Source organism: Thermobia domestica, chromosome 13 (genome assembly GCF_964235325.1).
Source record: "Thermobia domestica chromosome 13, izTheDome1.hap1.1, whole genome shotgun sequence".
NCBI classification, from domain to species: domain Eukaryota; kingdom Metazoa; phylum Arthropoda; class Insecta; order Zygentoma; family Lepismatidae; genus Thermobia; species Thermobia domestica.
Window position 1 is genome coordinate 61,269,655 of NC_137466.1, and position 13,924 is coordinate 61,283,578.

The window sequence follows — 13,924 nt, forward strand, 5'->3', positions numbered from 1 at the left end:
AAGCTGCACCTAATCACGAGAGTATTTTGTGTTGGTTTCGTCAATTTTGTGATACTGGTTGTCTTTGTAAAAGAGTCACGGGGCTACCGCGTGTCTCAGAGGAAATTGTGGAGCGTGTGAAACGGAGTTTTGTGTGCAACCCACAAAAATCAACTGCTTATGCAACCGTGAACCGAGTATTCGGCAGAAAACGTGTGGAATGTTTTGCAGGGCGGACAAAGTTTATATATACCCAATGCCAACAACGCTGCATGAACTGCAGGAACACATAATTGCTGCTGTGACGAACATTGACGGAAACATGCTAGCGAACGTATGGACAAAGCTGGATTATCGTTTGGATGTGTATCGGGTGACCAAGGGCGCACACATTGAACACTTGTAGAATGTGCCAGAAATCTGGTGAGTGTTCATCTTTCCATAAATCACCCGTCTTTACACGTTGTATATTTATAAATAAACAGTGCTTTGGAACCCATTGAATGATTTAGGTTAACCCTGTAGAACAGTGCGTACCGCAAAAGTAATCATGCCAAATGATGTATTTAAAAAGTGAATGAATAGCTTGCATAAAATCTTAACCTAATACTAGTTCGAGCATAAGTAAATACGGGTAGTAATTACATGGATACCTATTGTTTATTTTCCAACCCTTGTCATCTTTTTCCTGCAACCAGCCTTGAAACGTTTGCAGGTATGCTATTTGCAATAGAGATTTTCAGAAAACCTCAAATGTCTGTTAACCTGGATGTATCTACGGACTTGCTCCATTTTATAAGTGAGAAAAGTTATTCACACTATAAATTATATACTTTATATTAATTTTCTTGGCGTGAACTGGGGATCTCAGGGAAATGAGTCAAAGGCCACATGCGGCTCACGTATTTGACATGTCTGCTCTAGACTAAAACTCTAGACGTGTTGCGTATGACGTCATAATTGTTGGCACTCAAATTTCTATACTATACAAAAGGAATTGAAAACAACTACAGTATTAGTTCGTGTAATAGCATTTTGCAGACACTATCTGCCTTACTTTCTAAAGTATTATGTCTTTCATTGTCCTCAAATTGTTCACTTGTTTCAAAGAAATAGGTTAAACATAGCGAAGACCCCTAACTGTTTTTTATTCTATGTATAATACTAGAAAACTACAGAAGTACATTTTCTTAACTAATTTTTAAGGGAAAAAAATGTGTGTCCGTCCATCCGGGAGACAACATTTCAAAAGGCATGTTGGGAATTGAAGTGGTTGGCAACGAGGAACTTAAGTTTAATGCTAAGTATGTTCACTTTAGAAGAAGAAGAAGTATTCTATGTTAGCATGTTGTTATGGAGAATTTAAATTGGAATTACTAATAAGTTATGAGGTTAGGAGTAGAGGAATTTATGATAAGAGGACAGATTAATTGTGATTCGATATTAGAGATAGTTATGCGATTGTAGTGATATGATGTGACAGTAACTAAATGCGTGATGGATAAAAGATTGACTTATAATTATAAATTTAGTAATTGTTCATTACAACAAGTTAAGCCTAACCATTTATAATTTCCCTTAATATTGAATTATTCATTACTATCAAGGTACATGATAGATCACCATCAATTTTGACCAATGGCGGATCCAGTGGGGCTATCGGGGCGATCTCCCCTCCCCCAGAAAAGGCCAATGTTCCGTTAAGGAGGTCCAATAATTTCTTTCACACGAAATTTGCAATTTTTCCACTTCTTTCTATTGATTTTCGTTTGATTACATAATATAACGTTATATTAGTTTATATTAGGTTAGGTTCGGTTACTTTTGGACCCCCTTAATGGAACATAGACCCAGGAAACTTTTTTATTTTATATATAAATAAAACCCATACCAGAGTTTGGAGCTCTTAAAAGTAGCTCTAAATAGTAGTATTACAATATACCGCTCCCCCAGAAGTCGGTCCTGGATCCGCCCCTGATTTTGACCATGATATATACAGGGTCAAAAGTTAGGAACCGATTTTTTTGACGGAGGTGATATTCAGATCAGAAATGGTAGAAATGATTCATTTTCGATTTTACAGTTTATAGAGCAAAACCGGTAATGGATGGCGAGAAGCGTTTTCCTGCAACCGATTAAGTGTCCCATCAACACAATTCATCTCCATCCTTAACCATCTACTGAAACCGAAAGTGATAGATATCCACTACAACTTACTTCCATATTAATTTACATAAAGTAAAACGATAAGAGACAGTGAAAAGCTGTTGTTCTTTAAATCGATTTGGCTTTCTAAGAATATGTACCATTTTCTATTCAAACCAGAAGTAACGGAAGTCAATCGCTTCCGGTTTTAGCGTTAATTACTGCAGAGTAAAAACGGTAACAGATAACGAGAAGCGGTTTTCTGCAATCGCTTAAGCGTCCTAAAAATATATTCCATCTCCACTCTAATCCCTCTACTAAAACCGGAAATGGTTAAAATATACTACCACTTCCGGTTTCAATAATTGAGGAAATATCATGCCACGCAAACCAAACTTCTTCGTGTAGTATACGAAAATGAAACTCAAGAAGGCAATAGATAGAGGTTTCCGCGGATATGACATCAATCCGCACCAATCTAGCTTTCTGCTGATATATTTTTATTTTCTTAGCAGATGGGGAATCAAATTGCAGATGCTTGTTTAAAACTTTTTTGTCGAACCAGTATTAAGTATCTATTTCTTGTATTATTCTGGTATTGTATTGTATTCTTATATTCATTACCAAGTCGGGTCAATACCAAAACTGTTTCATTGAATTTTCTTTTCTTTTTCCATTGCTTTTTTATGTGTACTTGCGTTGACGTGGATCTTTCTTCTCTTTCTTAATGACCTTTCTTAATCTTCTCACTGTTTTGTCCTGAACATACATGCTCTGCTCATCCTGATAAGTAGTGAAATAAAGAAAAAAACTGACGTGCCTGAAATTGTTTAACAGGTACGGTATTATCAACTTTGCAATTTTCTTGTCAGAAATCTGTATTTGGGAGAACCTTAACCAATTAAATATTTTTTTCATTAATTTCGTAATTTATGTACGCATGGATATTACTGCATTTTAGTTCAAATGGAAATAACTGTATTTAATGTTAATTTGAATTTAATCGATATCATATCATAGGATTTACAAAACTACGAAATATGCTTTTACAATTATGATGTCAGAAACCATTTTTGAAATCATAATTGTTATAGAACAAATAAGGTGGATATATTTATCACATTATCTGTGAATGCAAATGCAAGTTTGCGAACACTGGTGCAGATGCGGATTGAAATGTTGCGAACGTAATATTTGGTATCTGCACAAGATCTCTAGCAATAGATGTTAGGTTAAGCTTAATAACAAAAATTTTGAAAATCTTACATGATACTTTCCTGAGAATAAGCTGTAATTAGTTACCTGTGGACAAGCTCCTCGACAAACGAGTACTCCACAACGCAAATGAAGGCTATCTCGGTCTGGGAACTTGAAAGCTGGGAAAGATGCAACTGCTACTTGAAGTCCAGTGGTCGGGTCTCGTCGCTGTCGTAGAGCAGGCAGGATTTGATCGTCTATTGGGCAGCCATACTCATCTAGAAGCCGTTGTTGAGAGTCACCGGACCCGTCGTGAGCAATGCAATCAACTACTCGAGTTCCAACATTTGCTGCAAAAACAGTTACATATTATTATATATACATACATTACAAATAGAAAACAAACACAAAAGTAGTAATTTCATTAAACTGTGAATTTATAAATAAATGTTAAGTCTTTCTTGTAAATAAAGTCACATAAAAAATAAATAAGTCTGATTTTAAATGTATGCAGAAAGACTAAGCTTATATAACACATTTCCTTATTGTTGCATTATATCTTTACATTGAACACATTCTGTTACACAAAAATGCTAAAATTACGTTAAGTTACTTGGAAGTAGACCAATCAAAAACTACATTAAGATACTATATGTTAAAGTATGATCTACCCAAGTAAATTAGCCACACAAGCTACATATCCTTAAATGAATGCTCCAAAATTGTATACAACAATTACCTAATAATTAAGAACGTAGCTGTATTTAGGCATAATCTTTAACTGCAGCAATGGTCGGTTAATCACTGTATTTTTATGCATTGGTATCTTTATTGCTTCATCCAAATATATAACGCTTATATAAACTCATCTCATAAACATGGATATACTGCATATCAGGAGCATCACTCACATTTTACAAATGTGGACAACACAGTGATCATGAGTAGACACGATTTTTTGGTGACACGCGAAAACGCGAAATGTACCAGTTTTGTGCGAAAACGTTGTGTACCTAAAATATATACTTTTTCACCATTTGTTAGGCCATACAACGCTCACGATTAAACGCGAAACTCTGTCGAATTAGTGAAATTTGCAACAAGTCCCGATATTCCACGAAAATTACTCAAAAGTGACAATTTTTCAACGCGAAAATGAAAATTCTCATTTTTGAGAAAACAGACCACCATGAATTTTTGAAATTTTACATGCGAGCTCCAAACGGTATCTACGGGTGAAGTGGATAGTGAGGAAAGAGTGTTGCGCGGTATGTTAAATAAGCTTTCAGAAATCGCTGGAAAGTGTCTCCAACTAATGTACACTCCTGTCCAAAATTATTGTCGCATGTCTATAAATATGTTGTTGTAGGAATATAATTTGATAACGAATTTGCCCCGCATTTCTTACATTTTTAGTATGTGTATAATCGGCAAAGACATGCATGTGACACATTTCATGTCAAAACAGCAGTAAATAAGAACAATAAAACGAAAATAAAACTTTCTTGTTCATTCATTTACTCATTCTAATTTTCGTATTTATAATTATTTTCCTATGAAATTTACCACAAATATTCATTTCCTGATTATACGCATAGTATCAGTATTAAAAGTATCCTACACAAGCATTATCAAATTATGTCTTACAAGAAGATAGTTATAGATATGCGACAATCATTTTGGACATGAGTGTACATATCAGTTTCGAATGTTGATGTGGAGAGGGCTCTCTCTTCTTACAATGACATACTTACCGACAAAAGAACAAATCTAACACCAGAAAACATTGAAACAATGCTTAAGTGTTATTTGCATAAGTAAACTGTGAACACTAAAGTTATTTTTTTTTCTATTAATGTTCTCTCTCTGTGTGTTTTTTCTTTAAATGATACTTTCATCCAGTGAGGATGCTTAGTGTTATTTTTTTAAAAACTCAAATATTGTTTGATATAGTCTTGCATAAGCTCATATCATGGTGATTGATGAGCGGAAATTAAGGTTAAATAAAAGGTAACTAATTGTAATTGTCAAGGAAAGTAGTGTTCTTACATTGAATTTTTATTCACGATTTTATCCCACTTTACGCGTATTTTTTATAACGAAATTGCGAATTTTTATTTACCACAAAATCGTGTCTCTAATCATGAGTTTTCTTGTGGTTCTTCCGTTTCCTCCTATATTCTCATTCTACTAACGTTTTCATCATCAGTCATCTTTTATTAATCATCCGTTTCCTGTAGCTTAAAAGGCATAACCGTGGGACCTAATAAAACCATACATATTTCCTATGGATGAAACTCCAACAGAACAACCTTGCTAACACACCCATTTTGCAAGTTTTACAGAAAGGAATATTATAGGTGGCGTTTGCCCTTTTATTCCGACTGTATGTGTGTTTTCCTCCCCTAAATATCTAAGGAACTGTAATTCGCTATTATATTTTATTATGTGATAAGGCTCAGAAATTCCAGTATATTTTAAACAAACCGAAAATATGTACTGAGAACTTTCCAATAAAATGTACACTACTAAAAAATGAACAAGTTATTCTTTCTCACATAGACTCAGAAAACACTAAACATGTATATCCTTATTTTGGATTTTCCTATTCTTGCCTACAATATAACATTTTACATAATGTATTTCTCTGTCTAAAATGCAATTCAGGCAGCTTTTCTTAGCAGGAATCTGGTGACGGTTCTATGGGTATAGCTGAAAAACTTCTCACTTTGTCAGAAGTACCGGTATATAATTTGTTACTAGGGATGCGCTCGAGTCGAGTCGGCACAGAATTTTCCTGACAAAATTCGAGTCGAGACACAGCTCTTCCAATAGAAAAATATATATTTTTCGAGTCGAGACCACTTTTACAGCACATTTTCGAGACGAGACATGCTCAAATCTTGTCTCGTGCGCATCCCTATTTGTTACTATTAATTAAAAAGGAAGTCGACAAAATTAAGAGATTTAACGAAAGACTAGAGAATGAGTTAGGCATTTCCTTGAATACCATCCATGAAAAACTTGAAATTGTAATTTCATCAAATATCAAGCCGAGGAATTGAACAAATACATGAATACTATTGAGGAATTAAAGAAACAAAATTTATCGTTAAGAAAACAATTGATAAATTAAAAGTTCAAGTGGATAAATTGGATCATTCAAATAGAAGAAGTACAGTTGAAATACGAGATATTTCTGTCTTACCAAATGAAGATGTTAATAAGAATGACCTGTATTGAATACTGTTCGGAAACGTAATTAAGGGAGTAGGCAGAACGAGAGATGTGGGACATTCGATGTCAAATCACCAACTCATCAAACTTGACCACCTCATATTTTTGTAAAAATTGGTGCACAGCTTTATTACAGTAGGATAAGAAAAAATCCCAGATATCACCTCTCTTCTTCTGAAAGTGTCCTCATACAGGGTGTTCAAAAATGTTAAAAAAGGTTTTTTTTTTAGCTACAGTGATTATTAAAAATTGTTATAAAATGGTTAATATGTACACTACAGACATGTGAAAGGGTATAATTGAAATAGGAAAAAGAATTTATTGACTAATTGGTTGTGCTGAATGTGTATGCAGTTTTTGTGAACAGTATCACTGTGTTTCATAGCACATTTGATACAAATATTGTCAAAGGGAGGGAAATATATCCCTCCCTTTCATAATAAGTTCTGTAACAGCAATCCTGAAACAAAGGGATGAAAATAACTTGTATCAATGTAGCCAATATAAATTTATAAACATCCATACTGACTAACAATAAGAATGACCTGTATTGAATACTGTTCGGAAACGTAATACCTCTCTAAATAACTCGAAAGGTGGATAATTGTGTAAATTCAAATGAAAACATCAAGAAACAAATGAAATTGAATATAAATTCCTTTGATGCTGCAGGTAAATAGCTACAGGCAAGTGGTTATCGATCTGAACCCAGATATTCACATAGTCAATATCGTGCAATGTTTGGTTTATGTTGAATTTTGAATTGGATCCCATTGAGTGTCCAAAATACAACTTTGTGGTGTTTTAGTACACATATGAGACTACAACCTGGACGTTTTTGAACAAATTCGCAGGGACATTTTTATGCGAAATTCAAATTTGAATTTGAATATTTGAAGTGTTATTTTTTGTTTTACAGGTTTTTTAATACAGTACAACTTGTGAAGCAGTCTTTAGGCTTTCCAATGGTGTTTGTTTCATGTCTCTAGTGCACGTATTAACCATTTTATGACAATTTTTAATAATCACTGTACCTGAAAAATGTCCTTTTTTGACATTTTTGAACACCCTGTATGAGGACACTTTCAGGAGGAGAGAGATAATATTTGGAATTTTTTCATCTCCCACTGTAATAAAGCTTTGCACCAATTTTTACCAACATCTAAGATAGTCAGGTCAGATTTTGTCATTTCATTGGTTAATTTCACATGGAATTGTCCCATGTATGTCTTAGGCTGAAAAAAAAAATCTAGTCAACTAGAACGAGATATTATTGCCAGATTTGTTAGGAGATCAGATAAGGATAAATTTAGTGCAAAAAGTTAAAAGAAATCTCAGTTGCTCAGTTGTAAGGATTGAGGTCTGTTAGTGGGTGGGACTATTTATAATTATCGGAGTTTAACATTACACCGTGGAGTAGTCTTTAGTGAGACCAGGAAAGTTGAGAGAAAAACTGTCTTCTAGATTAACTATGCAGGCAATATCAACTTGAGGGAAAAGGCTGATGATTATTTGTATATACTCTTATTACCATTGATGAGATCAAAAATTTAATGTAAGATATGAATAGAAGTGAGCAGTCATTATTTTTAAATTATCAGAATGTTAGAGGCATTCGAACTAAATTACATTAACTGTATACAGGTATTGCAGCCACTAATTTAGACATAATATACTTTTGACCGAAACCTGGTTGTGTGACAGTATATATATAATAATGAATGTATTTTTGAAAGATATAGCATATTTAGGCAAGATAGAATTCATATAGATGGAGGAAGTGCACTTATAGCGATTTTAAAAGCTTATAGTGTTACCGAAGTCCCAACAGACATAGCATTGAAGCACTATGTATAAAAGTTAAAATAATAACTAAATAATTTTGTCATTATTATATATTTTCCGCCAAATACCCAGGAGGAGAATTTTTTCAAACAATTGAAGAAATAGACGATATACAATTTCATAGTATTATGATGATTGGTGATTTTAATATTCCCTCTATTATAGACTTTTCGTTTGATTTCTTACGTAGTGACGTTATCTGTAACTACTTGACAAACTTATAATGTATAACTTGTCATTTCATAATTTATGATCATTGAACTCAGTAAAGAGTATGTATGGTAAAACTCTTGACTTAAGTTGGAAGTTAACGTATCTAGGGATATGTGTCATCTATTAGAAGAAAATAAACATCCTCCATCATTAAATTCCCAGTTGTTCCTCATTAACACTATTTTCCGTATTAAACATACTACTAGAATTGCCATATAATTTTGGTAAAGCTAATTTCCTCAATTTATATAGTTCTTTAAGGGAACAGAACTAGACAAAATTACTTGCAATAAAGGATGTTAATGCAAGGTAAGGATGATTTTATATTATTTTAAATGTCATTATTGATAGGTTTATACCCAAGAAGAAAATATTCAAAAAGCATCATCACCCCTGGTGGATTGCGTCGGAAATTGTTAGTATACTACAAAAAAAAAAGATTACTATAGAAAACATAAGTATGTTTCAATTTATTATTTGAACAGATTTAAAGTGTTACGAAAACGAGCTAAAACTCTATTAATAGAGCGTAGAAACTATATATAAGGAAATCAAAAAAAAAAATGATTTAAAGAGAAATCCTAAATGCTTTTGGAATTATTTTGAGAGTAAAAAGGTAATAATTTAGAAGTTAGTCATTTAATACATAACAATCAAATACTTTTGATTCTGTTCAATATTTCAAAAGTGTTTACTCTTCATGTCTTCCAACTTATGATGGATATTATTCTCACATCTTAAATGAGCCAAATTGTCTAATGGCCATTTCCATTTCTGAACAAGATTATGTAAATGCTATTAAAAACTTAAAATCATCTAAATCCTCTGGTCCCGATTTAATTCCTATGTACACTCATGTCCAAAATGATTGTCGCACATCTATAACTGTCTTCTTGTAAGAATATAATTTGATAATGATGTTGCAGGGCACTTTTAATACTGATACTATGTGTATAATAGGGAAATGTATATTTGTGGTAAATTTCATAGGGAAAGAATTATAAATACGAAAATTAGAATGAGTAAAACAAAATCTTGCTAAATGGAGAAGAAAGTTTTATTTTCGTTTTATTGTTCTTATTTACTGCTCTTTTAACGTAAAATTTGCCACATACATGTCTTTGTCGATTATACACATACTAACATTATAAGGAATACCGGGCGAATTCGTTATTAAATTATATTCCTAGTTGGACATGAGTGTACATTATTAAAGGATGCGGAGAGGTTCTGAAGATACCTCAAGGTCATATCTATTGAAAATTCTTTCTATCCAGATGTTTGGAAAATTAGCAAGGTTCGTTCTATATTTAAGAAAGGAAATCCTTCAGCAGACCAATCTCCTTAATTTCTGCAAAAGCTGAAGTTTTTGCACATATCCTTTCTAGTAAAATTCTTAACCATGTTAAACCGTATATATCAATATATCAACATGGTTTTCATCTCAGGAAATCAATAGTTACAAATTTGTTAGCTTTGTTCAACTTATATTGAATTTCCTCAATAACAATCATTCAGTTGATATAATTTACAGAGATTTTCTCAGAAGTTTTCGACAGACTGGATCACAATATATTAGTTACGAAATTGTCTAGTTTCGGGTTTTCAGAATAATTACTTCTATTGATTTCATCTTACCTAAAAGAAATAAAACAATATGTGATTTTCAATAATCAAAGATCTCTTTTATTTCATGTTTACTCAGACGTGCTGCAAGGATCTAACCTAAGACCTTTTGTGTTATTTATCAATCATTTGCTGTCTATTCTGAAATATTCAGACTGTTTGTTGTACGCCGACGATATGAAACTGTATAGACAAATAAGACAGGCAAATGATGTTTAGAAGCTATAAGATGATTTAAATAGATGTTCTCACTGGAGTCTTGAAAATAAACTGCATTTCAATATCAATAAATGTATCGCAATCACATTTTCAGGAAGAAAATATCCCATTTATTTTGATTATAAGATCAATAACTTAAATATCAAAAGATGCCAAGAGGTAAATAATTTGAGAATTCTCATCAGTAATGTCATCTTTTAATGCGCATGTATGATTCATACGGTAATAAGAAACACCAGAGATTTCCACAATTTTCATGTTTTAATAACTATATTTAACACCCTTGTCAGAATTAGACTTAATTATGCCTCTATAGTCTGGACTCCTTACAATAAACTTTATATTAATAAAGTTGAACATATCCAAAATATTTTTTTGAAATACCTTTATTATAAGGTTTTTAATATTAGTTCTTATGAAGTTAAGGTATCGTATCAAACCCTTCTGAGTATTTTTGATTGTGGTTTACTGGCAATTAGACATGAGCACTCATAGTTGATTTTCCTTTACGAATTAGTGATTGGAATTGTCGACAGTTCGAAACGTCTAAGGCTACTGAATTTTAATACATCGTCCAAAAGATTAAGAAATCAACTACCTTTTATTTGTAACAATTCTAAAACTATGCCACATTCAAATTCGCCTATTATAAGAATTTGTCGATTATATAGCAAGCAGGTACAAGAAAATGTGGACTTAGATTTAGCTATGTCTTTTCAATTTATGTAAAAATCTTTAAAGGTAATCATTGATTATAAGTAGAGGCCGGATGTTTAGGCATTAAAAACCTGGAAAATAGGCAGTCAAGTAGGCACTTACAATTTAAAAAATAGACACTAAAATGTACCTCGAAATACTGAAGATAAATACTCAATATAATCAAAAAATAAATTTAAATAATAGATAATGTTCCAAGAATACAGAAACATACCTGTTTGTTAATATCTTCTTTTACTGTATATATAAAAACGAAGTTTGACATGCATTACATATATATTTGGTAAATACATTTTCTACAGCACTTTATCACGATACATAATAGTCCAAATTTTATACACTTTATCAGTACACACACCAGTCCAAAGTTTAATAGCACTTTATCAGTAAATATCGCAGTCCAAAGTTTAATAGCACTTTATCAGTACATATCGCAGTCCAAAGTTTTACGACATCTTATCACTACACCCTGGGTTCGATTCCCGGTAGGGGCACTCGTTCTAAATGTGTAAAACGATTTTTCAGGACAGCCTGAAATGAGATTTTCCTGGGTTTTCCTCATTCACACCAGGCAAATGTCGGGGTGGTACCTAACTTATAGGTCCCAGGCCGCTTCCTTCCTTCTCTTTCTCCGGATAGTGTGCTCGCCGAGGGACGTCATTCCTCAACCGTGACGGGCTATATGGCCTTAGATGCCAAAAGCCCAGAAATCTAAATCCTAAATCCCTAAGTCTTATCACTAGAGACAGCATTTATATTTCTTGGAAGGGGCAGAATCCTTTCTTGAAATACTATATTATATATATTTTCAACAATAAACTTTATTTTGAAGAAAATACACAAAATAGGCAACATTAAGCGCTGAAGCAATTATTTAGGCAGGAATGAGCGAAATAGGCAAAATAAAATTGGCTTAAATTGAAACTATAACTCCCCATATACACTTTAAACCGTTATTTTTGATCATATCTTTAATATTAAAGAATAGGCATTTTGCCTAACATCCGGTCTCTAATTATGAGAGATTTTTAATTCCAATCCGACATTGATTATGGCGTTTTAAGTAAAGGAGTATTTTAATTGCGTTGAATCATTTGTGCCTGTGTTTCAGGCTTTTTGTCCGAAATTATTTAATCCTTTACATTTGGGATATTTATATTCCGGTTATACTCTGCTTGATTTTCTTTCATTTGTGTCGTGAGGGGCTGAGTTTATAGCCTTTACAAGGATCTATTTATATATTTGCATGTCTTACTGATAGAATCACTACAACTGTACTCCTTGCTCGTGTTTTCCCATGTTTGTACTAATAATTATATATTTATTTTTAATTTTCACTTTTAACTTTCTCTCTTTTGTTTTGTTGTGTGTCTAAATATTTATAAAGCTTGTAATTGTGTAAGTCTATTGTAAATTGCGATGTTCTTTACCTGTAATAGGTGGCCAATGAATGAATAAATAAATGCTTTAAACTTATTTCTTTAAATTTCCGATTTAAATAAGCCTAATATTGATGCATCGTTACTTTTTCATCCCTTTTGTGTTTCTTGATTGTTGATTTCACATTGAGTTCACTCGTACAACATATGCGATCACTATTGATATTGCATTCACAAGTAGCTTCGTACACATCTGTATGAATTTTCTGAACTACAAAATAGTCTCTGGCGCTGGAAGGGAATGTTGTTTGGAAGTATCAAAACTGGGTTAAGTTTGTTCTTTTTTTTATTTATTTTCACGAAACAATTCGAAATTATGGAATCTTTATACATGTTTATGAGATTTTTCCTTTAGTACAATGTAATGGGGGCCGCGGTGGCTCAGTGGTAGAGCGTTCACCTCTGGTGCATGGGGTCCCTGGTTCACACCGTGTGCGTGGGTTTTCTCGGGGTTCTCCCGTTTCCTCCCACTTTCTTCATTCCACCATTTCATTCATTTCTCATAATCACCGTCTCCTTTAGCCTAACCGGCATAACCGTGGGACGTAAAACTCAAAGATTTCATTTCAGTTCATTTTACAATGTAATGATTTTAATAATTTCTTTGTTTCATTCAACCGTTTTAACGTAGATTCAATCCTTTAATCAAAATATATTCATAGTTCAATTTTTTAGCTTGAAATTCTTCCTAATTTTTTTCCCTTACAATGAAACCTACTTCATTTCCTCACCAAGAAGAATATCTTCAATAAACATTCAAAACCAGGCGAATATTCAGCAATAACAGAATCATAAGTTAAAAAGTTTGTTACGAAGTTCTAAAGTATACTTTTGATATAAATCGTCACACAGATACTCAAATTGTAAAAATAATGTGCTAGATGTGCTAAAATAATGTCTATGAAGACCATGATATCACAGAAATAAAATTCACGTACAGCTTAGCTCACGAATCTCTGCCGTGATTGACGCAAACGATGAATTAGAATCGCGGCAGAGGTTCGTGAGCCAAACTCTATAATCGTATGTGCTCTCTGAACTTCTAACTCAAAGACAATATGAATATAACTTAACAAATAATAAAATCAATAATAATAATAATAATAATAATAATAATAATAATAATAATAATAATAATAATAATAATAATAATAACAGTTACAACATTTTACTTATGCTATGTGAGTCACAGCTAAACTACAGAAGTTCATTTTTGCTTCTTCAAACGCATTGACCAACGTTATGGTCACAGCATGTGAGAAACAAAGTTCCCTCGAATTTCTAGCATTATGTTTGAAATCAATGGA

At 32.7% G+C, this 13,924-nt stretch overlaps 1 protein-coding gene across 1 annotated transcript in view; it reads right to left on the minus strand.

Moving 5' to 3' along the window:
- cyr (cypher) overlaps positions 1-13,924 on the minus strand; it is a 172,202-nt gene that overhangs the window by 36,683 nt on the left and 121,595 nt on the right. The window contains exon 8 of the mRNA XM_081737531.1: positions 3,427-3,671. Within this exon, the coding sequence (XP_081593657.1) occupies positions 3,427-3,671 (245 nt within the window). The remainder of the gene's footprint in view (positions 1-3,426; positions 3,672-13,924) is intronic.